The following is a 27,749-nucleotide window of genomic DNA, read 5'->3' as shown; positions in this document are numbered from 1 at the left end:
TTAACTTTCAAGTCTTATTATTTAAGATGTACATTTTGTAAGGCTACTGATGCCACAGATAGTGATTCCTCTGACGGATTTGGGCAAAGTCAATTAAAAACCTTCTAGAAAGCATTCACCATTCTAGAAGCCATTAAGAACATTTGTGATTCATGAAAACAAGGTCAAAATATTCACATTAACAGGAGTTTGGAAGAAGTTGACTCCAACCCTCATGGGTGACTTTGAAGGGTTCAAGACTTCAGTGGAAGAAGTAACTGTAGATGAAACAGAAATAGCAAGAGAACTAGAATTAGAAGTGGAGCCTGAAGATGTGACTGAATTGCTGCAATCTCATGATAAAACTTGAACAGATGAGGAGTTGCTTCTTATGGATGAACAAAGAAAGTGGCTTCTTGTGATGGAATCTACTCCTGGTAAAGATGCTGTAAACACTGTTGAAATGACAACAAAGTATTTAGAATATTACATAAACTTATTTGATAAAGCATTGGCAGGATTTGAGAGTATTGACTTCAATTTTGAAAGAAATTCTCTTGTGGGTAAAATGCTAGCAAATAGCATTGCATACCATAGAGAAATCTTTCATGAAATTAAAAGTCAATCAATGTAGCAAACCTCATTGTTATCTTATTTTAAGAAATTGCCACAGCCACCCCAGGCTTCAGCAACCACTACTGTGGTTAGTCAGCAGCTGTCAACATTGACATGAGACCCTTCACCAGCAAAAAGATTATGACTCGCTGAAAACTCAGATGATTGTTAGCTCTTTTTAGCAATAAAGAATTTTAAAATTAAGGTATGCACATTTTTAAACATAATGTTATTGCACACTTAATTGACTATAGTATAGTGTAAACATAACTTTATTATGTGCACTGGGAAACCAAAAAAATTTGTGTGACTTGCTTTATTGTGACATTTGCTTTATTACAGTGGTCTGGAACAACACCCACAATATCACTGAGGTCTGCCTGTATAGACAGTAACGATGTGCTTAAGAATATTGTGATAAAGGCTGGGCGTGGTGGCTCACGCCTTAATCCCAGCACTTTGGGAGGCCAAGATGGGTGGATCATGAGGTCAGGAGTTCCAGACCAGCCTGGCCAACATGGTGAAACCCCGTCTCTACTCAAAATACAAAAGTTAGCTGAGCGTGATGGCACACACCTGTAATCCCAGCTACTTGGGAGGCTGAGCCAGGAGAATGGTTTGAACCCAGGAGGCGGGGGTTGTGGTGAGCCAAGGTCACGCCACTGCACTCCAGCCTGGGCGATAGAGTGAGACTCCATGTCAAAAAAAAAAAAAAAAGTATATTGTGATAAAATATGAGTGAGAATGTATTCAGTTTTTATGGGCTGATATTCTAGAAGACAGAAAATCTTTTAAAATTGTTGGAACTATAAATAGCCTTATAGAATATGATTAAGAAAAGGTTTTTCATTGAAAAGGCCCCTTTGGGGTTTTAACAAATCCAAATTTAATGGTATTAAATTTAAGCATTAATTTTTATTCATGTCTTTGCCTTTGATTGAAATATTTGCTTTAGTTTAGTACTTACAAGAGAATAAGAGAATTTAGTCCATAAAATGTTGGTGGGGAAATTCGACTGAGGTGATTATCTTCAATTATCCTGCCAGCCAGAAGAAAAAAATTAATTCATTTATATATCTCTAGAATCTAAAAACTAGTGCAATAAAATGCCACATAAATTAAACATACAGCCATTCTAGTCTGTGAAGATCTTCAAAAACACCCGGCTTCAGGAAGGTTATTCTGTTATGACTAAGATACCTGGAAAAGGAGAAATAACTACAATAAATTTGTATATTTTTGATGTCTTACAATAAGAAAAGTAAAAACAATAATCATCCATCTTAAATTTTTTCACATAGCATTCTCATCATGCCACTTCCCTGCCTTTGAATCTCTAAGAATTGCTACCACTTACTTTATCATACCTAGTTTTAAATTTCCCCATAATTAATTAATCAATCTATTCATTCATCTATTCATGTATTCATTAACCTATTTTGAATACTTACCCCATGGCACTGTGCTAAGCATGCCATCCCTTTCTTTAAGGGGCTTTGAGTCTGGAGAGGCCACAGCATGTGAACAGATTACTTTGTAATGTCAGGGAAGCACAGGGAAGTGTATAATGCATGGTTGCTCTGCCATTGCAGAGGAGAAAGCACCCAGCTTTGCTAGGGGTAGGGACTGCAGAGTGTGGAGGAATGAGGAGCCAGGAGAAGGCTTTACTAAACAGAGGCACAATTGAGAAGAGTCTTGGATGAAGACATGCAATTCACAAAGCAAAGAACAGGCAGGAGCTATTCTAGGCAGAGGAAATAGCTTATGCAAAAGCAAGAGGTATGAGAGTCTGACAAGTTAAGAAATCACCAGGTAATTCAATGGGGCCTCACCATGAAGGGGCTATGAGGAGAGACAGGAGATAAACCTAGGAGGCAGGCAGGGGCCTGTTCTGGACAAAAGCGCATTGCATCCCTTGCTAAAGGGTTTGACTCTGCCTTACCCATCTTTACATCCCACTCCTCTGCAAAGTGAAATAACTCTTTGTTCTATTGTGTTGATCTCCTCTTCTTGCCATGTTCACTCATGTCTCAATCTCTCTAGTGTAGCAATTCACTGCACTAAATCTGCTATCGAACAGTTTGATTCCTGACTCCTCTACTTATTAACAGTGACTTTGAGCAAGCAGTGAATTCCTGTAAGCCTCAGCTTCCCCAACTCTAAAATGGGGATAGTATCAGGATCTACTTCCTATGGTTTAATAGAGGCAATGCATGCCATAAACATTCAGTACATATGTTTTATAGCAGTGTCTCTGCTCACGCCTCTTACTCCAGTTTCTTCCCTCTTTCCTTTTTCTTTCTGCTTATGATTCATATGCAAGTAAGAGTTCAAGTTTCACTTCCACTAATACAGGATTCACACTGATTTCTCTCTCTTCTTCAGTCTTTCATATCTTGAGTAAACATCCTGTAGAATTTCTCCTGCTAGGAATCTGTTCTCCCTTGCTGGGTTTGACTTTTGCTCAGGGCTAGTGAGCAATGGCACCCCATGATAGAGCCTCTTCCTTCCCTCCTTTGCAAACCTGGAGCCCAGGTGGGCACAGTAAGGGGTAAGAAATGACTTACAACCTCAGGGTGTTCTCTTATACAAAAACCCTCCAGGTAAAAGACATTTGATCCACTATTGCTCCCTATGTTCACCTGTTTTGCCCAGTCCTCTTCATTTTTCAGAGCCATCCTTTACTGCTCTGGACCTGAGATAATCACTCCTTTCAGTGAACCATAACAGCAATTTTGGTTTCAGCAACACAGGTTTGGAACTTAAGTACTTTTAAAAAATGGTTCTCTAATGTTTTATATATGTTGGCATTGTTTTCCCATCTTAGATCATAAACTTCTAGAGAACAGGAGTCCTGCCTCTCCCCAGTGATAGCTCAGTGCTCTACCTGAAACGCTAAGGTATAACTACTTAAAGGGAGCCAGCCTGAGTTATCTTTCTATGCCCTCATGGTATCTAACTAAAATATGTGCACTCTGTGAGGGTTAATGAATACTTATGGATCTAATCATTGTTTAGATCCATAAATCATCAGGTATCTAATGATTATTATTATCATTTTTTGAGATGGAGTCTCACTCTGATGCCCAGGCTGGAGTGCAGTGGCGCAATCTCGGCTCACTGCAACCTCCGCCCCCCAGGTTCAAGCAATTCTCTTGCCTCACCCTCCTGAGTAGCTGGGACTACAGGCGTGTGCCACCATGCCCGGCTAATTTTTTGTATTTTTAGTAGAGACGGGGTTTCACTGTGTTAGCCAGGATGGTCTCCATCTCCTGACCTCGTGATCCTTCCACCTCAGCCTCCCAAAGTGCTGGGACTAATGATTATTTAACTAGAAATATGTGGCATCTTTAACACTCAACAACACTCCAGCACTATAGAAAAGCTATGAAAAGAGAGGGAGGACACTTTTAAGTTTACTCTCCAGTTCTGTACTGCCTTTCAAGAGCTTCCTCCACATTCACTGAACATTAAACCAAACAGATAGTGTTTAGTAAATTTTGCAAAGATATATGGAAAGAAGACAGTCAGGAGCCTGAAGAGTGAGTCCAATATTGATGCTGGGTACTTTGCTAAGACATAAAAGAGCAGAGATGGGGTAGAAGGGGAGAGGACATGGCTAAAGTGGTTACTGTTAAGGCTTCGAGTCTCCTGCAGTCTTCTTCCATTTTGCTAGTAAATTACTAGGTGCTCTTCTCGACTCAATCCCAAACTCTGATACCACAAGCCAAAAATCTGACTGGAATGGGTTTCTTGCGTTAGGATAGAGAACAGTATAGGTGGAAAACAAGGGGACATAAATGGAAATACAGGGAGTTATGTATTCATGTGATTTTTGGTTATACTTCTTTCCAGTTACTTCTAGAATGCTGCATGGCAGAACTCAATAAAATGGAACATTGAGAAAGCCTTTTTTTTTTTTAAAAGAAGCACAATGAGATACCACTTCACACCCATTAGGATAGTTATTGTCAAAACAGACAAATGAAACGAGAACACAAACGTTGGTGAGGATGTGGAGAAATCGGAACTCTTGTGCATCACTAGTTGGAAAGTAAAATGGTACAGTTGCTGTGGAAAACAGTATGGCAGTCCCTTAAAAAATCAAAATCAAATCAAATGACAGTCCCTCAAAAATCAAAGAATTAACATCTGATTTAGCAATTCCAATTCTTGGTATATACCCAGAAGAAGTGAAAGTGAAAGTGGGGACCCAAACAGATATTTGTATCCCTGTGTTGATGGCAACATTATTCACAACAGCCAAAAGGTGGAAACAACCCAAATGTCCACTGACAGATAAACAGTTAAACAAAATGTGGTACATAAATACAATGGACTATTATTCAGCCCTAAAAAAGGAAATTCTGACACATGCTACAACATGTGAACATTAAAGACATTGTGCTAAGTGAAATAAACCAGACACAAAAAACTACATATTTTATGATTCTCCTTATATGAGGTACTTAAAGTAGCCAATTAATAAATACAGAAAGTAGAATGATGGTTGCCAGGGGCTGGGGAGAGGGGGAAATTGGGAGAGACAGATATGAGGAATTATTATTCAACAAATATGGAGTTTCAGTTCGGGAAGATGAAAAAGTTTTGGAGGTGGATGGTGATGATGGTTCCATAACAATGTCAATGTACTTAATGCCACTGAATGGTTTACTTAAAAACAGTTAAATGGTGAATTTTAGCTTACGTATATTTTACCACAAAAAGCTTTATTTCTTTAACCTTACAGTATTTCATGCATTTGTAAAAGTGGGATTAGTGAAAAAAGAGTAATTGAATAACTAGGGAAGTCTTTGGGTTTTTTCTTCTTCATCACAAATATCATCATCAGGCTTTTTTTTTTTCTTTGTCAGAGACAAGGTCTTGGTCTATGGCTCATGCTGGATGCTGGAGCTATTCGGGAGGCTGAGGCAGAGAATTGCTTGAACCTGGAAGGCGGAGGCTGCAGTGAGCTGAGATTGTGCCACTGCACTGCAGTCTGGGTGACAGAGAGACTCTGTCTCAAAAAAAAAAAAAAAAGAAAGGAATACAAATTGCTCAAGATCACACACCTAGTAAGTAAGGCAATCAGGACTCGGACTGAAGCCTGTCTAACTCACAATCCTATGCTCTTAGCCACGGTGCTCTACTGCCCCTTCAGCATCACTTGCATGGCTCCTTGGTACTGTCATAGACAGGGAGGCTGGTCTGGATTGGAATAGTCTAGGCTGTCAGACTACCATGGAATGGGCAAATTAATTCACACTGGTACTTACAGTTTAGTAAGGCTATTCAGTCCTCTGAAAGCATAGATGGAGATGGATGTAATCTTATTGTTTTGCAGGTACCTGTGAAAATGATTATTAAAAAGAAAAAAAAATGAAGCAGAGTTTCACTTTTGCAAGACAAAAAGAATTCTGTGGATGGATGATGGTGATGGCAGCATAGCAATATGAATGTGCTTAATGCCTCTGAAGGTAGACTTAAAAATGGTTAAGATGCCACATTTTATGTTATGTGTATTTGATGACGATTAAACATTTTAAAAATTGAAAAAGGAAAAATTACAAAATAATTTAGTGAAGCCGGATATCATGTTACTTCATGTTTCTATTAAATTTATGTACACTTAGGCTGGTTTGTATTTAGAAATTCTAGTTATAAAGATGAATGAATAACAGCCAAAGCTTACTATTTGAATTTTCTAGAAATAAAATGTTAACACATAGTAAAGCCCTCATAAATCAGAAGTCTAGAAGCCAGACTTTTAATATGGGTCTTGTTATAATTCTTTAAACTTGTTAAGTGCTCAACACAGTGCTAGCCAACCTAAAAGTGTATGATGTTTTTAATGTCCCAAACCATATTCTATGTTAATCACAAATCTGTCAACCAAATCAATTTTGATCTCATTAATTTGACATCCAAACCTTGTTCCAAAGACTGTTTGGAGGAAATTTATAGGGAGTAAAAGTGGCAAAAGAAAAAAACATAAAAATAATCAGGACTAGAAGAATATAAATTAGATTGGAATGTCAAGACAAGAATGCAGGCTTACATAGTTAACTAAAGTAATACTGAAAATACGACCTTGAGTTAACTGGAGGTCAAAGGAAATGGGTACCAGAGTATACGCTAATGCATCATTAAACCCACACAAAGTTTTGCACTTCTATGTGTACTTGCCCCAGATTGCGGGAATGATAAAGTAAGGATTTCAAGGCTGCCTTCATGTTCTGAGTGCAGGTCACCATTGTTCTTTAGAGTGTCCTGAAAGTTTATATGCAATTTGTTATAACTTTTAGGAGCAATAAGAAAGAAATCAATATGAGCGAACATTCAGTTAAATTATAAATTTTGACTGAAAAGTACCCTATTTCTCCAACATGCAAGAAAACCTAATTTTGATTGTGAAATGTTATTATAAAATTTATTATAGGCTGGGTGAAATGGGTTATGCCCATAATCGCAGAGCTTTGGGAGGCCAAGGCAGGAGGATCATTTGAAACAGACCAGCCAGGCAGGGCAACATAGTGAGATCCTATCTCTAAAAAAAAAAAAAAAAAAAAAAGGAGCCAGGTGTGGTGGCACATGCCTGTAGTCCTAGCTACCTGGGAGTCTGAGGTGGGAGGATCACTTAAGCCCAGGAGTTTGAGGGTGCAATGAACTATGATCATACTACTGCACTCCAGCATGAGTGACAGAGTGAGACCCTGTCTCTTAAAAAAAAATTATTATGCACCTGAACCGGACATGCTGTGGGCCCAATCATGTAGTAGGTAATGAATGGTTCTCATTTATCATGCATTTGTTTGTTTATTTCTAGTGTTATAATGATCTACTAAGGAATAGGCTGCATTGCCTGGAGGTCTAAAGGTATAGACTTTTAATAACCAATTAGAAATTTTTAAATAATTAGGCTATTTTGATCATTTTGTTATATGGAACAAATTGGTCATTCAGGAATTAATTCATCCACATTAGTATGGTGGTTAGTTCAAAAAAGAGAATTAATTCAATGTTTATTGTGCAAAAATGCTAAGCCACTGCATTATATAAATCTGAATTTTGATATTTAGATTTGTAGTCTAGCTCCTTTAAATAAGTGGACACAAGGTGATGCTACAGAAAAATTCTTCAGTCTCCAGAAATCAGAAAATAGAATAAGTCAGTGTACTCTTGAAGTTTTGTCAGGCCTAATTGTGAAAAGTTCTTCTCTTTTGACTGATAAATGTTCAGAATGAAATTTTGAAAAGTTATTTTCATTAGAATTTCTATTTTCAAATATGAAATAGATACTTCTGCAGACTATCTGGGTTTTTAGAACATTTCACTGAAGGAAGTGGGTTAATTTTTCTTCTGATTCCACTCAATTTCCATCTGTTATCTTTAAAAATGTACAGATATATATTAATTTATCAGGTTTCCCTATTGTAAAACCAAAATAAGAACCAATCTATATTGGTATAAAAATGAAACAATGAATCCTGAGATATTTCTTAGTTAGTGTGATTTAGGTACAGACTATCTAAACCCAGCAATTCACCATATGACAACATAATTTAGTCACAAAGTAGACCTAAATAACAGGTAAACATCCCGTGGGCCAGTATGGATTTTGAGAGTTCTGAAGGGAAGCTAGCATGTCAGATACTACTCAAGGCCAAAATAAAACGCAACTCACAAGGCAGATGTGAAAATGGAATCAAGTCTCCAAGACAACATGCTCAGAGGTTTCAACCCACAGTGACTTGCTATTTTAGGTGGATAATGAATTTGAAAACACATGGAAGAAAATTCTTCACTTTCTTCATCGTGGATCTGACAAGAGAGCGTAACATTTTTCTCTAAGATGAGCATTGAGGTATTCCATGCTAGAATAACGCAGAGGATAAAAGCTTCTAAGTATCTCCGTTTTGGGGGAGTGTGGTAGGAGGATTCACAGCACACATGTTCCAGTTCCTTTGGAAATATGTGTCTGAGGTTTTTCTAGAATGGTTTCTAAAATTACTCAGAAAAAATAAATGTTACCTGGAAGTCTTCAGTTAACAGCTAAATATTTCCCTGAATAGGGATTAGACACAAGCAGTGGAATAGTGTTGGTGTTCACGGAAGTAGGAAGAAAAAGACATGCCCAAAAATGCTAGTTAATTTTAATACCAGGAATTAAATATTTTCTTACAGCTTCTGAAGATCATGATAATTCTTGAAGCAATCAGGAGGAAGCTTTCTTATTAAGTTCCACTGAAGTGACCTGAAATAAATGTAAATTTTGATTCTTAAAGTTGTTTTTCCTTTACTTTTAAATTACAACAATAGGGATAATTACAAACTATTTACTTTAGTACTAGCTTTCAGGAAACATTTTGCTTCATAATGTCTCTCTCATATTTATCATATCACTTGAACTAGGTCTAGCTGTTAGTTTTGCACTATTAAAGCTATTCATTTTTTTAAAATTTTGGTTATGACTGTAATTCTGACAAAAAATGTTAAAAAATAAAATTGAAAAAATTGATTTTCAGTTATGTTTTTCTTTCCTATTTGTATTTAACAAACATTAGAAGGCATCTCAGTTTCTAAGTGACAATAAAAACAGTATTTTCTGTTTAAAAAACACTCAAGAAATTAAATATTGTATTTCTCAATATTTCATTGCTCACATTCCACCACCTTAAAATTAGTTATGAAGGAAAACATCAATTGGTACCTATAATTGGATCATCTTTATTCAATAAGTGATTCCATTTCAACTTCTAAGAAGTTGTACAGGAAGATTTTCTTTTGTATCACAATTTAATAAGCAGTTTGACACAGACCAGATCCACATAATTTTGGTTGTACTGGAAAGGTCCCAAGTCCTTAATTTTTTGTTTTAGAACAGCAATGTAATGTAGTAAAAGCAAAATAAATGAAACAATAAAAAAACCAAAACCAGTGTAGCTGGGGTTCCTTGCATGAATCACACACAACCTCTCCAAGTCAGTCTCTTTAACTGTGAAAGGAGGGATTTGGATTAGATGGTATCTAATAATATGATATTATTAGTACTATCATTATATAGTACCACGGAGCGGATACTTATAAGTGAGCAACAGACCGCATTGTCTGGAGGTTAACTTAACTCAGGTTAAGACAGTTTTATACAATAAGCACTAACAATGTTTAGGTTTTGAAGTGGTGTTGCTTAAACTTGGTGATGAATCCTTCTTAAAAAAAACTTTCTTGGACTCTTTGGAACACATGTTTGGAATCTAATTTCAGATACACTGTTCTAGAGTCTAGAAGACCATGCACTCTCAATGAATGTGAGAATTGGTTCTTAAGAAAAAAAAAAATCTTACTTTTTAAATGTATAATGCAGATATACACAAGAACATATATAGTATATCTGTATTATTATTATTATCATTATTATTATTATTATTGAGATGGAGTCTTACTCTGTGGCCCAGGCAGGAGTGCAGTGACATGATCTCGGCTCACTGCAACCTCTACCTCCTGGGTTCAAGCGATTCTCCTGCCTCAGCCTCCTGAGTAGCTGGGATTACAGGCGTGCACCACCACGCTTGGCTAATTTTTAAATTTTGAGTACAGACGGGGTTTCACCATGTTGGTCAGGCTGGTCTCAAACTCCTGACCTTGTGATCCACCTGCCTCGACCTCTGAAAGTGCTGGGTTTACAGGCATGAGCCACCACGCCTGTCCGTATATCTGTAGTATTAAAATTTCACAGGAGGGGACAAATAGAAAAAAAAAGTCTAAAAAGTCTCCCTGGGGGAAGGGAAACAATAATGAAAGAAAAAAAGTTAAAAATCACTTTTCTAGACTACACATATCAGATACTTAATGGCTTTTTACATAAATAATACCAAAGGCTGATTAACAAGTAATTCCCTTTTGAAACTACTCTCAGTTGCTGGCTGTCACCAAATATTATTTCTTTGTACATATTAACTAATTGAGGAGCTCTTTTCTGCTAATGATTCTGACTTGACTTAGATTCTAAATTCTGCTTATATCCTGTTTAAATGTTTATATTGTGTCAAGATAAATTGTTAAATATTTGGATTTGGCTGGGTGCGGTGGATCACACCTATAATTCCAGTACTTTGGGAAACTGAGGTGTGAGGATCACTTGAGCCCAGGAGTTCAAGACCAGCTTGGCAACATAGTGAGACTGCCACCCCACCGCCATCTCTACAAACAATTAAAAAAATTAGCTGGGCATGGTGGTGCATGCCAGTGGTCTCAACTACTTGGGAGGCTAAGGCAGGAGGATCACCTGAGCCTCAGAGGTCAAGCCTGCAGTGAGCTGTGATTGCACCACTGCACTCCAGCCTGGGGGACACAGTGAGACCCTGTCTGTTTACAAAAAACAAACAAACAAAAAAACCTGAGTTTGATTTAAGGATATAGATGAAAGTTTAGTGTGTCCTTAAAAATGTGTTCTGAGAATCGCTTGAACCTGGGAGGCAGAGGTTGCAGTGAGCCAAGATCGCACCACTGCGCTCCAGCCTGGGCGACAGAGTGAGACTCTGTCTCAAAAAAAAAAAAAAATTGTTCATTCATTCATTCATTATCTCAAAAAATGTGTTGAATGCCTGCCATTTGCACATGTTGGATACCTGCCTTTAAGAAGTTTATACTCTATTTGCACAAATTATACTTTATCTATAAATAGAGAATTTTCTTTGAATAATAACTTCAGTCTTACAGCCCAGGGCTAAAGAGGCAACAAACTTCTTTTTTTTGTATTTATTTATAAATTCATTTGAATAACATTTATTTAGGGATTATTAGACTCTATTAGGAACTTTGGAGGATATATAGGCCATGGCATTTTCCTTTTTCAGGTGGATAACAGGACCTGAATCACTATAGCATAAGCAAGAATGTTTAGTATACATAAAAGAGACACAAGTGAGGTTCTACGAGAGAACCCAAGAGGAAGAGGTTAACTGCACTTGAAGGAGGAGAGTTACTATCGAGGAAAGTGAGGCTCATTGAAAGACCTCTAAGTAATGTTACTTAAAAAGTTGGGTTTTTATTAATAGGGTCTAGGATTTACAGGTTACTTCTTTCTAAATGACGTAAAATATTTTGACAAATAACATTCTCTACATTTCACAATATCCTATTGGGATAGAAAAGAGGTAGATGCTGTTATTCTCATTGAATAGAACAACCCAAAATATAATATAACAAATCCTTATATTTTAAAATTTGACAGTCCAACTTTGATTGTTCACAGAGTCAAAGAGGGTGTGTGTTTGTGTGTGTGTGAGAGAGAAATGGCCTACTTTAATCATTATTGTCAAAGCTAGCTCTAGTTTTTATAAAGAAAGTTCTTAGTATTAGATCATATAGTTCTAGTGATTAAATTCCAGGATCTTAAAGCCAAGTCTCAAATAGTCAAAATCAGTGTTTATCAAGCTAGAAAAAAGTAAAAATAATCATATCTATCTATGTTTGCCTGTTTTGTTCATTAGCATTTATGCGAAATGTCTTAAAAAATCCCAACTTCAATAAACATTACTTGGAGTATTAGCTTCTTCGATACTTACATATGGTTCAGTCCTCTTCTGACATTTCCCTATAATAGTTCCAACTCAAAGTCTGGAAAGAACTGACTAATGAAATTTGATGTTTACTTTTTAATGTATTTGCTATAAAGCATAGAGTTCTTTTTCTGTATGGAACTGAACAGACTGGGACTAGGTATGAGTCTAAGCCAGTGTTCTGCAGAGAAAAGTATAAATGGACAACTGGAATCAAGTGGCTCAACCTAAAGCACAAGATAATGCTATTTTTTGAACAAAAAATAAAAAATACCGTAGACATAAACTCCTGAGCTTTATTCCTATATCTCCAAATGCCTGTTGGAGATTTCCACTGAGTGACCCGTTAATCTCACATTGGAAAAAACATCTAACATCAGAGTCCCCATCTTCCTCAGTTACTGCCACCAAGTCTCCTCATTCTCCGATCATACTGTTGCTTAGAAGGGAAACCTTGGAGTCATCTCTGACTCCTTCTTTCTTGCCTTCTTGCAGACAATCATTTACGAGGACCTGGTCCCAGTTTTTTTGTTTATACCAGGGGTTGAAAACTGGTAGGTCACAGTTTTCTGCCCACATCTCTTTATGTATGTATGTATGTGTATACTAGATCACGACAATTTTAAAAATTGAATGGGAATTAATTCAATGATTCAACCTTTGTGTGGGGCATGCCCTCTCTAGTTAGCCATTGCCTTATTCCCCTCCATTCCCCCAGCTTTCTTTCTCTGTTCTTTATTTTACAAATGTTGGTCGAATTGTTAAAGAATGGATTCAAATCTTACTCGTGGGAAAATGAAAAATGAAATTGGCTGCATCAGAATATCCTTTGATTTGGATTTTCTAGTAATTTGATACAAGCAGTGGAGAAGGATTATGATTTTTTTCTCAGAAAATAGAATGAAATCATAAATTCTTTTTCTTTTGTTTGAGGCAGGATCTCACTTTGTCATCCAGGCTGGAGTGCAGTGGCTTGATCATAGCTCACTGCAGCCTTGACCTCCCAGGCTCAAGTGATCCCCTTGCCTCAGCCTCCAAGTAGCTGAGACTACAGGTGTGGGCCATCATACCTGGCTAATTTTAATTTTTTTTTGTAGTGATGGGCTCTCTCTGTGTTGCCCAGACTATTCATAAATTCTTATACTCAGAATTTCCAGTTAGAATTTAAATCAGAGAAGTGCTCCATAGGACCTCAGGTTCTTTTGGGGGATTATTACTTTTTTCTAGCAGGACTAATTGCTATGAGAAAGAGCCATGGTAAGGCAAGAAGAGGATAAAATGCTGAAGAGCTCTTCTTTTCCTTAGTTCAAGTGGAAATGTTCCCTCTTTTGGAAAACTCTGCTGATATTTTCAGTTCATATTCCCTGGCCACCACAAATTGGGTAAACTTCTCAGATCTGGGATTTCAATGGAACCACTATGCACAGGAACTCTGAGTTGTAGCTCTTACCTCATATATCAAGTATTTCAATTGCTGTATTATGTGGTTTGGTTTGAAAACGGTAACACCTGTCAATATGCATAAACTCAAGAATTACTCTTATTTTGTCCTCATATACCCAAAAGTGAGAGCCACAAGGCACTGAGGTATCTAAATGAAAAAAGAAACTCAGCAAAAATATTGGATTAAAATAGCTGTCCTCCACTAATTTCTTTTAAAAAAGTTTCAGTCAAATGTATATGTTCGTGTTGCTGAAGTTCGTTGAATTCAAATTAGTACTGGAAACTAACATTACAGGTACTAGAAATCAACAAACCACTTATGGTGATAATTTTTTTACATATGTAAGTTTGAATTCCTTAAGAAAACAACAACATTAACATCTATGACTCAAAATGTGATTCAGAACAGATTTTAAATATGACATTTTGGGGGGACTATCTTATCCAATTTACCTTATTTTCTTTTTTAACTTACACATCAGATTATATTAAAATTTGGGTCCAATAAATTCTAAAAGAGTTCTTTCAATAAATGTCAAGTGAAAATTCTATGTAATAGGAAAGCTCTATGTAATAGTTTAATTAGAAGCCATTTTTTCTTTAGTAGCACATGCAATTGATGACTTTTTTTGTTTAGATAAAATATGGTGACACTCCATACCTTGCAGGATTATTATGAGGGGTTAATATAAAGAATAATTTAAGGTGGGGTCTAGCATTTAATAAATGCAAAATAAATATCAGTAATTATTATACCTGACCCAGGAAAAATGACATCATCTTTTAATAAAAATATATTATTAATAATCACACGGTCTTAATTATAATACAATTTTACAGGTGCTACCCGGCTGTCAGGATGAAGTAATTCTTTTCTACTTACATTGCAGTCACATTTGAAGAAACCGATGGAACAGCTCGTAAATTGGTTTCATCACAGTCAAGCTCCAGACCTTGGCAAAGACATTGCACTGGCACAGAACCGACCACTGAATCAAGGGGAAGTGGTAAGGCATGATGACAGTGAGGGACCAGGAAGAGGAGGGTAATGAAAAGAAAGAAATGAAAAGCTATGAGAAAATCATTTAGTACAAAAGCATATCATGTGCTACGTAGGCAATTTAGGCAATGCTTTAAATTAAGGCTCCAAAGTTTGCTTTTAATTTAACCTTAAAATGATGGTAGAGCATTAACATTTGGAAACACACACTAGCTCATGTATTTTTTAAAAAATAGCAGACTGTTCTCCATTCATTGCAAAATGAATGAAATAATCTGCTCTTATTTCATTCATTTTGCAATGAATGGATAACAGTCTGCTAAGGATTGACATGATAATGTGTGATGAGGCTTAATGTTCATACTACAACTGCCACTTAAAAATAAAGTATCTATTTAGCATAATCAAAACCTTTAAAGGAGGAATAAATCACTTTTAACTAGCAAGAACGAGGAGAACTAAAGGCAAATGATAGTGTCTATTGTTTTTTTTTAATCAGGAGTTCTTCAAATAATTTTTTAAAAAATCTTTTGGCTTAAATAGGGGTAAAGGATGAATAAAAGTTTACTTATGGGAGTGAATGTTTTTTCTGCATAGGATTCTATTTTCACTGGTGTTTGGTGTTGGAAAGAGAGGGAGAATGAGGTGTATGACCTTGGCCATCTTGTGGGGCTGTAGCGATAGTGTTAGGATGTGAGTCAATACATCTAAAGTCTATTAGAGATTTGCAATGATGTATTCATATAGCTAAACAGAATAATGAGATTATTATTTAGGATAATAAATATAGTTTGATTCCTGCTCTGATGGGGAATGGCGAATTCCTGAGAGCAATGAGAAACGTTTTCCCCCCATATTGACTTCCGGAGCCCTAACCTATACAGCAGGGGTTACAGACTCCAGTGTCTCCAGCGGTCAGGCAATGTCACTGTAGACTGTGTACAGATGTCCAAGTGCAACGGCTTCTCTCATCTGTTGCCATATTAGAATAGGAACATGTGTAGCTACATCTACCAACTTCCTCAAAGAAGCCAGAAATACAATGTTTTATATATAACTATCTATTTAAAAACTGATATTAGCTAACTGAAAACATTTAAAAATATTATTGGACAAACAAAACCATCTATGAGAGTTTTCTGCTGGTAGGCTTCCAGTTTCTGACCTTTATGGTGAAACTTGCAGAGAGAGCAAGCAAGCGTCTCAGTGGCTAAGCAGAGACCTCTGTGAATGACTGTTCATGAGGAGCTTTTTGGCTCAGATATGGGGTGACATGTGTTCTTCCTCTCCTCCCAAATATCTCCAGAGACTTCTTCACAGGGTTACAAGAGATCAGGACCATAACCTAGATTTAGTGTTTAATATAAACAGAGTATCTGCCAAGAACTTTACAACAGTTTTATAGTTGCAAGTACCCACTTTGGTTGTGGATGTCTGAAAACTGATGCTGTCTCTTTAAGTTACAATCATATCTCATATGTGAGTCTGTGTGTATGCTGTGGGGATGGGATGGAAAAGGTTGGGAAGGAAGATGAAGGTCCTGAGAATGAAGTAGGAAGAGCAGAAACGGAGGGCAGTGAAATTAGCGTTAATCACAGTGTGTTTTTTTCATATACAGAGACTAAATTAAGATAATTCATATATGTTGATTACAGGGTTATCTGCAATAGGGAAAAATGAAAAAACAACACATAAATATCCAACAGCCAAGGAATGATTAAGGAAATTATGTCACTTACAAAATATACTATTACACGGAATATTTTAAAAGATGTTGTAGTAATATGGATACCTGATTATGCCGAAATGCTAATTGAAAATTTGATAAAAATGGGTTGTATAGGAAATTTCAACTACGTTAAAATAAAAAAAGACGAGTAATGCAGTAGCAAGTTAATGCTGGTAGCTTCTGAATTGTCAAATTATGGTTGAGTAAATAATTCTTTCCAAATCTCTGTACTTTTCAAATCCTTTAAACTTAAATTTTGTTAATTTATTGGCTCATGATAGATATTATATTTTCCATTATATTGCCCTTGAGAGATGACTTTAATAATGTGAATTCCTCACATTATTCTAGTCAAAAATGATTATAAGCTTTGCTCAGTTTAATTTCCAATAAATCCCTATAATAATCTGCTTTAAATAAGGTGGGACACTAGGAACCTTAACTTAAATTTTAACCCCAAGTTTTACACTACACTTGCCATTCTATTTTTACACTGTTTTCAAGTCTGAAAAATATATTTAGTTATTAGCTGCACTCCCCCCCACAAATTGTCTTTAACTCTCAATGATATATTTGTTTTTGTTAAGTACTGATGAAAAAAATTACTTCTTTTTTTTTAATACAGCATTTATTACATAGCCTCATTCCTTTTATGTAATTATACTTGTGACAAATGTCTTCCAGGGTGCAGGATCAGGCAAAAATATATTTCTCTTGCTGACTTATCTGGTTTTTCCCCATTTGTTTGTTTTGCTTTACAAACTATGAAAGTTATGTAACCCATTATTTTCTCTCTTGGACTTAACAGCTATGAAATTCATAACTAGGCTTCGGATGAAGTCACTGAACTTTTCTCAGGAAGGATTTTCTTAATTTTTCTTTGTCATTCGCTTTCCACTCACCACTGAACTTTTGTCTTTTATATCATGTTAATGGTTTAAGGCTTTTAGTAGCTGTATTTTAATTGTAAGTTGCTGAAAATCCTTTTGGGAATAAGGTGAGGTATTAAAAGATTCAATTAAAATTTAAGAGATAGACCAGGCGCAGTGGCTCATGCCTGTAATCCCAGCACTTCGGGAGGCTGAGGCGGGTGGATCACCTGAGGTTGGGAGTTCAAGACCAGCCTGACCAACGTGGAGAAATCTCGTTTCTACTAAAAATACATAATTAGCCAGGCGTGGTGGCACATGTCTGTAATCCCTACTCGGGAGGCTGAGGCAGAAGAATCACTTGAACCTGGGAGGCAGAGGTTGCAGTGAGCCAAGATTGCGCCATTGCACTCCAGTCTGGGCAACAAGAGTGAAACTCCATCTCAAAAAAAAAAAATTAAGAAATAAAAAGAAAACAATATATGATAAAAGAAAAAAACTGTTTTGAGACAACATGGCTTACTTCATTATTTTAAACATTATATTATCAGTTAAATTATATCTATTAACTTTTTCCTTTCCCAAAAACTTTTAGCTTTTTTTTTTTTCTGCCTCTGAGAGAGAGTTTTGTTCTGTTGCCTAGGCTGGAGCACAGTGGCTCAATCACAGCTCACTGCAGCTTCAATCTCCTGGGCTCCTGAGTAGCACAGCTAAGTTTTAATTTTTTTTTTTTTTGGAGAGATTGGGGTCTCACTATGTTGCCCAGGCTGGTCTTGAACTCCTGGTCTCAAGTGAGATCTTCCTACCTCAGCCTCACAAAGTGCTGGGATTATAAGTGTGAGCCACTGTGCCCAGCCAATTTTTAGCTTTTTAATGGACAAATTATTTGGTCTCCCTCTAAATAATGGCATGATGCTGAGACAGATTGCTGAGTACCCTGTGAATCTCATAAGAGTGACGTCTATCCCCTTAAACTGGAGATTGTTAGTAGTATTTGATTAACCTCATTTGAGTAGTGAAGATAAAAAATATTAAAAATTTAAAAAGCTAGACTTTACAATTTATGGTAGAACATAAAGAAAAAAATATAGCAAAGGATTTCTTCCTCTATGCCTTGCTTTTTTAAAAATAATTTTTGCAAGAGAAAAAACTTTATATTTGCAACAGATAGGCAATCCTTACATTTTAATATTTCATATTTTGTTGATCTACTAATTCATAACACTAGTATTTAATATGTGGCCATTACCTATTCATCTTAAATGGTTTTACGAAAAGGATATGACCAGGAAGGCACTATATAGGAAAAAAAGAACAGAGGAGGAGCTGGCATTGCCAGGTGATATGAAGAAACTAAATATATGATATAAAATTTGTCTAAAATAAACTCTTAGTCACCTCTCCACCATTTTGTAGTGAATAGCCATTGATTGCTCATTCATGACTGTTTTCCATTCAAAGCTGCCCAGATAATGCTTTGGGAAGGTGGGAGTGATATAAGTTGTACAAAACGGAGAGAATAGAAAACGTGATGATGAGTAAGAGAATTGAATAATTAGCATTTACTAGGACTAGCAAAAGATAAACTGTGGCTCTATGTATAAACATGTATTTTCTAGAACTCATAGTGTAAAATTTTACTCTTTTAAATAATTGAACTCTACAATAGTTAAATCATTGCCTACATAATACATTGTGCTTATATCTACGACTAAAGACATAACTTAGGATAATGCACCCTTAGAAAAATAATGTTATAAAATAACCACCTAAGCATTTGTTATTAAAATGTAGTTGTTATTATTATATAACATTTACATAAATAAAGCCTCAATTATTCAGACATATTGTTAATCTGGCATGCTTCAGAATCAAAAAAGGATAAAAATAAACCATGAATTTAAAACCCAGCAAAGAATTCTGTGAATGTTTTTATTGTTAGCTAAAAAACTAAAAGTTTTAGCTATAAGAAAAATTATTATAAAAAAATACATGTTTAAAATATACTAATTCAACTGGGCTTAAAAAATTCAACTGGGTTTTACTGTAACCATAATTAACCCATTAAATATGTATGCTTCTGGGCAGATACAAAGATGAAAAATAAAACAAAACATCCTATCTATAGCCTCCTATATAGACTTCAACAATAATTTATTGAGTGCTCACTATGTGCAAAGCACTATTTATTTTAGGCACTAGAAGAGCAGCAAAAAAAAAAAAGTCAAACAAAGTACCTATTGTCAGAGTCATTGTCATAGTGCTTAGGATCTAATGAGATAATTCATACACCACCACAACCAGCACCACTACCACCAGCAATTATGATAGTGCCACCCCAGAAAATAACACAGAGTAAGCTGATAGAGTAATGAGGGTAGGGCTGAGGACGCGGCTGTTTTATACAGTGTTATCGGTGCAGTCTTCTTTGATTCAAACAGGGCCCTGAATAAGGTGAGGGTCACCAACTAAGCAGATACATGGGAGAAAGTTTCTGAAAGAACAGTCAGTATAGAGGCTGTGATATGGAACCATGTCTGGAATGTCAGAGGAATAGCAAATATGCCTTGCTTTTAAACCAAGGTTTTGAAAAGCTAGGGTCAAAATGACAGCTCCAAGGTATGGATTTACATTTGCATAATTTATTAGAACAGACAAAATTTATTTAAGAGGAGTTATTTTCATATATCTTTCTGATCTAAAATATTATAGTTAATCCTCAGGTTTATACCTTCCATACCCCTCCAGTGTTTTTGTAAGTTTTCAGTGTATGACTGAACATAGTGGGTTATAATGAATAAGGGTTTTGCAGCTCAGAAGAATTTCTTTCTAGCAAACATTAAAATCCAAACAGCTTTTCTGCCCTCTCTACTTTCTCTGTTTTCTTTACATCACACTTTATAGTGATTGTGAAAAGAGAAGTCATATAAAATAACATCCTTGACTGACATTGATTTTGTTCATAACAATATCTGACACCATTTATTACTTCTACACTTAAGATCCCTGAGTCTTTTTTGAAATAAATTTTCCTAGTTAAAGTTGTATATTTAATAGAGTTTGCAATTAGAAAACTATAATTGACCTCTTACGAATTTTTAAGTTTCTTTAATTAAAACTGATTTCCAGATTGAGATGCAATCTTTTTTTTAAATGTTGAATCAAACTTTTAAAAATGGTGTCTTATGAAAACTCATGGAAAAGAAAATAACTGCTCCGATTACTTACAACATTCAGGTGTTTCTGCCTCAAAAGGATATTGGGAAGTCATTTTGTAGTAACTGGCAAAATATTTGTCAAATTGTAGAGACCATCCATTGTTGTCTCCTAAAATAAAAATCAGAGAACAAAAAAGTTCAAGGAACAGAAATATTCTGGTATATTGTGGGGAGATAGGTCCTCTCTTTAAAACAGTCCAGTGGTTCTCCAAATGTAGCGAGATAAACATTATCTGGAAACTTGCTATAAATGTGAATTTATGGACCCCCACCTGGAGATTCTCATTTTATAGTCTGAGATGGGCTCCCTAGTCACCATTTTAAATTTAATTTAATTATTTTGATTAAAAACATTTTGGGGGAGTAAATTATGAAAAAACCATTCTCCAGTTTTTTTTTTTTTTTTTTTTTTGTTGTTTTTTTTTTTTTTTGAGACAGAGTATCGCCTGGTCGCCCAGGTGGAGTGCTGTGGCACGATCTCAGCTCACTGCAACCTCCACCTCCCTTGTTCAAGTGATTCTCCTGCCTCAGCCTCCCGAGTAGCTGGGACTACGGGAACTTGACACCACATCTGGTTAATTTTTTTTTTTTTAGTAGAGATGGGGTTTCACTATGTTGGCCAGGCTGGTCTCTAACTCCTGGCCTCAAATCTGCCCGCCTCGGCCCCCCAAAGTGTTGGGATTACAGGTGTGTGCCACCATGCCCTGACTATTCTCTGTTTTTAACAAGCACTATAGGTGTTCCTGAAGTAAGTAATATTTTGACGTTTTAAGAAGCAGTATTTTAGACATATCCAAATATGGCACACTGTTCTTAGTATTTTACAATAATTATGTTTCCCTACATCATCTTCAATCTCTAAAACTGATGTTGGAGATGTATAAACATGGCTAGACAGCCATGATGATTAACTTTTTTTATGTTATTTTATTTATTTATTTTTGAGATGGAGTTTTGCTCCCGTAGCCCAGGCTGGAGGGCAATGGCACTATCTTGGCTCACTGCAACCTCTGTGTCCCAGGCTCAAGTGATTCTCCTGCCTCAGCCTCCCGAGTAGCTAGGATTCCAGGCACCCGCCACCACGCCTAGCAAATTTTTGTATTTCTAGTAGAGACGGGGTTTCACCATGTTGGCCAGGCTGGTCTGGAACTCCTGACCTCAGGTGATCCACCAGCCTCGGCCCCCCAGAGTGCTGGGATTACAGGTGTAAGCCACCATGCCTGGCCAATTAACTTTTAAGAAAGAAAGAAAACATGACTGGCATGATCTCATTTCTTTTCTCTTTTTCTTTTTTGAAAGGCACCATGTTATCTAAAGTGATTATTCTCTGAGTGCTTATATATATATTTCTATATTTTCTTATTTCTATTTTAAACTCCTATGTCACTTTTAAAAAAATGGAAGATTTTATTTGTGGGATAAAAGGAAGACAGCTTTTCTCACAAAATTCCTAATGATCTTTTAGTTACTTTGAAACATAAGAGACAGTGCAGTCAAGCAAGTGATAGAGTGGACTAGTGAACAGGGATGAAGAAGCAGTTTCTCTGGGGATCTCTGCACATGGTACAAGCCTTCATTCTCTTGGTAGGGGTTTGTATGTGATCTTCTCTAGACCTTCTAAATTTTTTCCTGAATGCTACCAGGACTCCCTAAGGATGCCCAAACATATGAACAGAGAGTGAAGTTATAAAAGTTTGTCCTATTTCTGTAAGTTAGTATTAAGTCTAGCATTGATTTCTTTTAAAATTTTTAAAATTAAAAAAGTTTTTTGAGACAGCGTCTTGCTCTGTCACTGAGGCTGGAATGCAGTGGTGCAATCTCAGCTCACTGCAACCTCTCCCTCTTGGGCTCAAGTGATCCTCCTCCCTCAGGCTCCTGAGTAGCTGGCATTATAGGGGTGCACCACCACGACTAATTTTTTTTTTTTTTTTGTAGAGATGGGGTTTTGCTATGTTGCCCAGGCTGGTCTTGAACTTCTCGGGTGAGGTGATCCACCTGCTTTGGCCTCGAAAAGTGCTGGGATTATTAGGCGTGAGCCACTGCAGACTTCTGTATGGGACTCTAGAAGGCCATCAGTAACTTCGTGGACAAGGTACAGTGCCCCAGAAACCAGCAAATACCAGCCCCTGAACACCCAGGAACAAGTTCAAGGTGCCTGCCCAACTCTTAACACATGCATCAGTTGATATGTTAGGCAGAGAAACAGGAGTAGGAGAAGGAGATTTGAAAGAGTCAGCATATATAGCCAAATAGAGACTAAAACTTCCTGAGACTGTGGTGGCTTTTGTGAATGTTTGCTCCTCTTTTATTCTACCCCCACTTTAGAATGCTTTCGTATTCTTCAGAAGTTGGTAACTTAAATATGTGTTTTCCAGACCCTAAGTAGCCAGGATTCTTGTTATAGATAAGCTTCTACCAATTGGATGCACTCTTGTGAGACCTGAGGTTTATACACACCAGCCTCATGGATATCTAGTGGCAGTTAGGGCAGTTACTGCAGCTAGCCTCAGGGTCCCAGTTTCATGGATGTAGAGATGATTAGCAGTAGCAGTTGTGACAGAAGCAAATGCTTCTTGATCTTGGGCTTGCAACTATACAGTGGTGTATTCCCTACCTCTGACTCCTTCTGCAGCCTTTAAAATGATTCTACGAACACATTTTTCCTGTATAAAATATATTTTTTTCTTAAGCTTCTCTTTCCCAAAAATATCTAGAGTGGTTTCTGTTTCCTCCTTCCAGAAGGGGTTACAGATAACAGACTCTCAGACATCTCAAGGATGGAAACATCGGATGGGTTATCTATTCCGATTCTTCTTACAGATAACGGCAATCATGTTATTATTAGAACATGGGACTCTCATAATTAATGGTACACAGTGACAAAAAGAAGTCACTTAAATTATTGCTATGGCTTCCTGGAATGATGTGTCTGTTAGAAGCCTAGACTCTGGCAAAGTTCTTGCTATGATAAATCATTAGAATGAGAATGAGAAATTTCAAGGGTTGTGAAGTGGGATTGCTAAAGAAATAGCTCTGGAGAGATTAAAGAAAGGAAACAGCTGGGCACAGTGGCTCATGCTTGGAATCCCCGCACTTTGGGAGGCCGAAGCGGGCAGATCACTTGAGGTCAGGATTTTGAGACCAGTCTGGCCAAGGTGGAGAAACCCCCATTAGAAATACAAAAATTAGCCAGCCATGGTGATACATGCCTGTAGTCCCAGCTACTTGGGAGGCTGAGGCGTGAGAATCGCTTGAACTGGGGGGGCAGAGGTTGCAGTGAGCTGAGATTGCACACTGCACTCCAGCCTGGGTGATAGAACTACCCTCAGATAATCTTTTATTTCTTGTGGCCTTAGCTTAGGACTGATGTATCCCTATATTATATAGAATCTGATCCTATGGGTTGTTAAGTTACAGTGTAAGTTGAATTCATATTTTGTCATATCATTAAAAAAAAATTTTTTTTGAGACAGGGTCTCACTCTGTTGCCTAGGTTAGAGTGCAGTGGTGTGATCATAGCTCACTGCAGCCCCAAACTCCTGGGCTCAAGGGATCCTCCCACCTCAGCCTCCTGAGTAGCTGGGACTATAGATGCATACCACTATGCCCAGCTAATTTTTTATTTTTGTAGAGATGGGGGTCTCTCTGTGTTGCTAAGGCTGGTCTGAAACTCCTGGCCTCAAGTGATCCTCCCACCTTGGCCTCCTAAAGTGCTGAGATTATAGGTGTGGGCCACTGTGCTCCGTCTGTCATATCTTTTAAGTGAACATTAGAACACTGATTGGCAAGACAGACCTTGTGAATTGCACTGGGACGTTCGTGTGTGTTCAGTTGAATATGACCACTCTAAATCCCCTTCCCACAAAACCTCCCTTGCAAGCAAAAGCAGCTCCCCTTTCCTGTCTGATGAGGTTAGTTGTAGTTTGTTTGAAGACACATGAGTTACTTTACTTGAGGTAAATAAGTTGCCAACTCTCCTCAGGCCCTTTCATTACCAGGCTTCTTTGCTTCTCAACCTATTATAACTGGAGCCAGAGCCCAGCATGCTGCAGAACACAAATTGGACTTAGAGAAGACTGACATACCAAAAGATTTTGCTATTTTATATAAGCAGAAACCCAAGGAATTTGCATGAGAATGGCTTCTGCAAGCATTAGACCAGGAAGTAGAAATATAGCTTTAGGTTAGGCAAAGCTAATCGATCTGGGTATCTGATATGGTTTGGCTGTGTCCCCGCCACTCAAATCTCACCTTGAACTGTAATAATACCCACTTGTTAAGGGTGGGACCAGGTGGAGATAATTGAATCATGGGGGCGTGTTCCCCCATGCTGTTCTCCTGCTAGTGAGTGAGTTTTCATGAGATCTGATGGTTTTATAAGGGGCTTCTCCCTTTGTTTGGCACTCATTCTCTCTCCTGCTGCTCTGTGAAGAGGTGCCTTTGGTCACGATTGTAAGTTTCCTGAGTCCTCCCAAGCCATGTGAAATTGTGAGTCAATTAAACCTCTTTTCTTTATAAATCACTCAGTCTCGTGTATTTCTTCAAAGCAGCATGAGAACGGACTAATACAGTGACCTCCTGGAGTTTCTGGATTCCATGTGTTAGCTCAAGCAGTAGTTTTGCTAGATTGTTGACTGAAATCTGAACCCAATGCTGGCCTAGGCAAAAAGCAATTGAGGAGCAAATGCATACAAATGTTGAGTCACCAATGGAACAGATCATGAGGAACAGCCATTGTATTGTACAACTGCAAGGAACCTGTCGTGGAATATGCTGTAGATTGACCCAACTTCATTGGTGTTTTCCTGTGCAGCAGAGACTGAAAAACTTCAGACAACATTTCACACCTCCTGTAGAGTCAGGATTTGGGATCCACTCACATGTATCTTGGTTAGAAGAGAGGTGTAAGGTCATTTGTTTGCTGCTCTGTCTAAAACAGAGACATAGGAGCAATTGTGGAAGGGGATTTCAGGTACTACCAGCCTTGTGGGTGTCGAGAGAGGCAGCTGTGTTGGGGGCGGGAGCAGCAGCTGTCTCCGTTGTCAGTCGCAGCCATGATGGATCCAACAGCATGGATGTCAACTTTGTTTACATCCACTCTTCCAGCCCTTCTGAGAAGATTCTGCTTACCTAATTTCTGTCTAATATACCTAGAGTAGTTTCCGGTTTTTTCCATTTAACAATGACAGATGTGGGGAGGCTGACTGAATCATTGGATTAAAGTACGGCGGAACAATGATTAGACATTTAGTTAATTTGGGGAGCTCAAGTGGAATCTCATGAGGGTGAAAAAGCAGTGCATTTTTTCTGAACCCATAAATTTAGTGTAGTTTAATTTTGTGGTTGCCTAAAAAAAAGAGTCACGTGGGTTCTGGGGATGGGATCAGGAGCCTTACAAAATGTTCTGTTCTACTGGGCTCCGGAATCACCATATATTTCCTTGGCTGTCAGGTTTTGAGATTTTGGAAATTTATGGCATTGAATTGTCTTCCTTTCCTAGTTTTGTAGAGTTTTTTGACCTTTTGGCAAGTTTACTTTTGTAAACTTGTTTCATATCTTTAGATAAGGAGAATTCTTTGAGAGACTTTCATTCACCCCTTTTAACGGAGAGGCTGAATGTTAGCATTTAGCCCTGAAAGAAGTCATATTTAGCAAGTACCCATTATGTTGTGCTAGGTACTCCATTTTATCCTCATAACTCTATTTGGTCATTATCATCATCTCCACTTACAGATATATATAAGCAGAAACCCAGATAGAAAAATTGATACTGCAGATAGAAAAATTGATACTGAAGAAGGTTAGGTGACCTGACTAAGAAACAGATTTATTAAAAATAACTAAACAATTAAAATAATAAATTATTATTGTATTTCTTTTCTAGGCCAAAGAATTTATGTAATGTTTACATTCTATCTATAGAATTTCACCTTTTGTGGGACATCAGCTTTAAGTATTTAGCTATTACTATTTGCTGCTTATTTTTCTGTTGTCTGTTTCACTTCTGTTATTGAGGTTCTTACATCAGAATTGTGTGAATTATAAAAAAGTTTATTTAAATAACAACCAGAAGTTGTTATTAACTGGAATTTAAATTCACATTATTTTTCTTTATGAAATCAATGAAAGTATTGCAAATCAAGGTATTACTAAAAACAATTTACCAAAAACATAGTAGTGTTATGAGTGGTTATATGTTTATCGATGTTACAAATAAAGCATGTAAGTAGGTAGGTCAGAGTATGTTGAGGCTTTGAGTTTTCATATAAACAGTCTTCATGCATATCTGCAGAAGGTGAGTGAGAAGTGGGCTTGTGAAGGTTTGAAGGCTTCGACCTTGCAGCCTACCAGGGCCTCGCTTCACTCTGTGCACCACGTTCATGTTCCTGTTACTGCCACATCCACCTACCTCAGGATCAGTGATGGAAATTAGGTGAAGTGACAGCATCCCAGAACACGGGGCTGTTTTGTGGGTAATGTTTCACTGCTGCTAGGAAATTCATGAGAGGTGGCTGGGTGACTGCCATAGATGCTGATTTTTCTTTCACTCTGCTTCTTTAGCAGATCCTGTATTTAACTGAGCTTTTACAAATAGACAATTTCAATTTGCTGAATTTTTTTTTTTTTACCATTAATAGATAATGCCATGCTTAAAACCATGGGCTATGTGCCATTTCCTAATCCTTTGTCCTCACCATTGTGTTTATTAAATAGCAACATCATCAAACAAACAAGCCTTTTAGTAATAAGCTTTTACTTTGCTTTCTGCCTTTCCAAAGTATTTTCCTCTTTCTACCCATTACTTCCTCCCACCAGAAGGCAGAAAGCAGAAATATAGAACATGGGAAATGTTGCCAAAATTGCAAAGTTGGGGAGTTAGCATTTTAAAGAAAACAGCTTTTGGTGTATAAGTTTCTATATTTTAAATCCCTTGTCCTTCATATTTTAAGGATGTATAGGGCAGTGATCAGAATGGTTTTTCATACTTCAGTAATGATCCTGATGAAATTTATTCTCTGATTTATCTCAAGGCAGTCTAGGGTAGTGGAACAAGCACCGCACAGAAGAGAATATTGTGTTAGGGGATATGGTTTCCAGTATGTATGGGTAGTGTTGTAAAAATGGCACCAATAAAACAAATATTTTTACTAAAAAAGAGCTTTTCAGCTAAAAATGATATAGTCATGCTGTAAATAAAGTCTAAAAACATAGATTAAGAAAAATCTGATCTTGCATGCTGCATGAGCTTACTAAATATTTGTTGATTGAATGAATGAATGATTGGATTTCTGTCCTTAAAGACACTTCAGAGAAAGCTCAGTCTCTCTTATGCTA

General features: G+C 37.0%; 1 protein-coding gene across 6 annotated transcripts in view; it reads right to left on the bottom strand.

Annotated features, from left to right (window-relative positions):
- The window catches only part of RXFP1 (relaxin family peptide receptor 1), a 143,484-nt gene that overhangs the window by 39,446 nt on the left and 76,289 nt on the right, over positions 1-27,749 (bottom strand). For 3 of the 6 annotated variants that reach the window (XM_055111973.2, XM_034959327.4, XM_034959328.4), the window contains exons 3-8: positions 20,425-20,523; positions 14,482-14,668; positions 8,777-8,848; positions 5,871-5,942; positions 1,723-1,794; positions 1,562-1,633 (exon numbers count right to left, since the gene is read on the bottom strand). In XM_055111973.2, coding sequence (XP_054967948.1) covers positions 1,562-1,633; positions 1,723-1,794; positions 5,871-5,942; positions 8,777-8,848; positions 14,482-14,668; positions 20,425-20,467 — 518 coding nt within the window. In that variant the 5' untranslated portion in view covers positions 20,468-20,523. Of the gene's footprint in view, positions 1-1,561; positions 1,634-1,722; positions 1,795-5,870; positions 5,943-6,780; positions 6,849-8,776; positions 8,849-14,481; positions 14,669-20,424; positions 20,524-27,749 lie in introns of those variants that run through there. The other 3 variants (XM_003822540.6, XM_063603967.1, XM_008976139.3) reach the window with 2 other exon arrangements.

Source organism: Pan paniscus, chromosome 3 (genome assembly GCF_029289425.2).
Source record: "Pan paniscus chromosome 3, NHGRI_mPanPan1-v2.0_pri, whole genome shotgun sequence".
In the NCBI taxonomy this organism is placed as follows: Eukaryota; Metazoa; Chordata; class Mammalia; order Primates; family Hominidae; genus Pan; species Pan paniscus.
The sequence above is the reverse complement of the archived record's forward strand: the minus strand, read 5'-3'. Positions and strand labels throughout refer to the sequence as shown.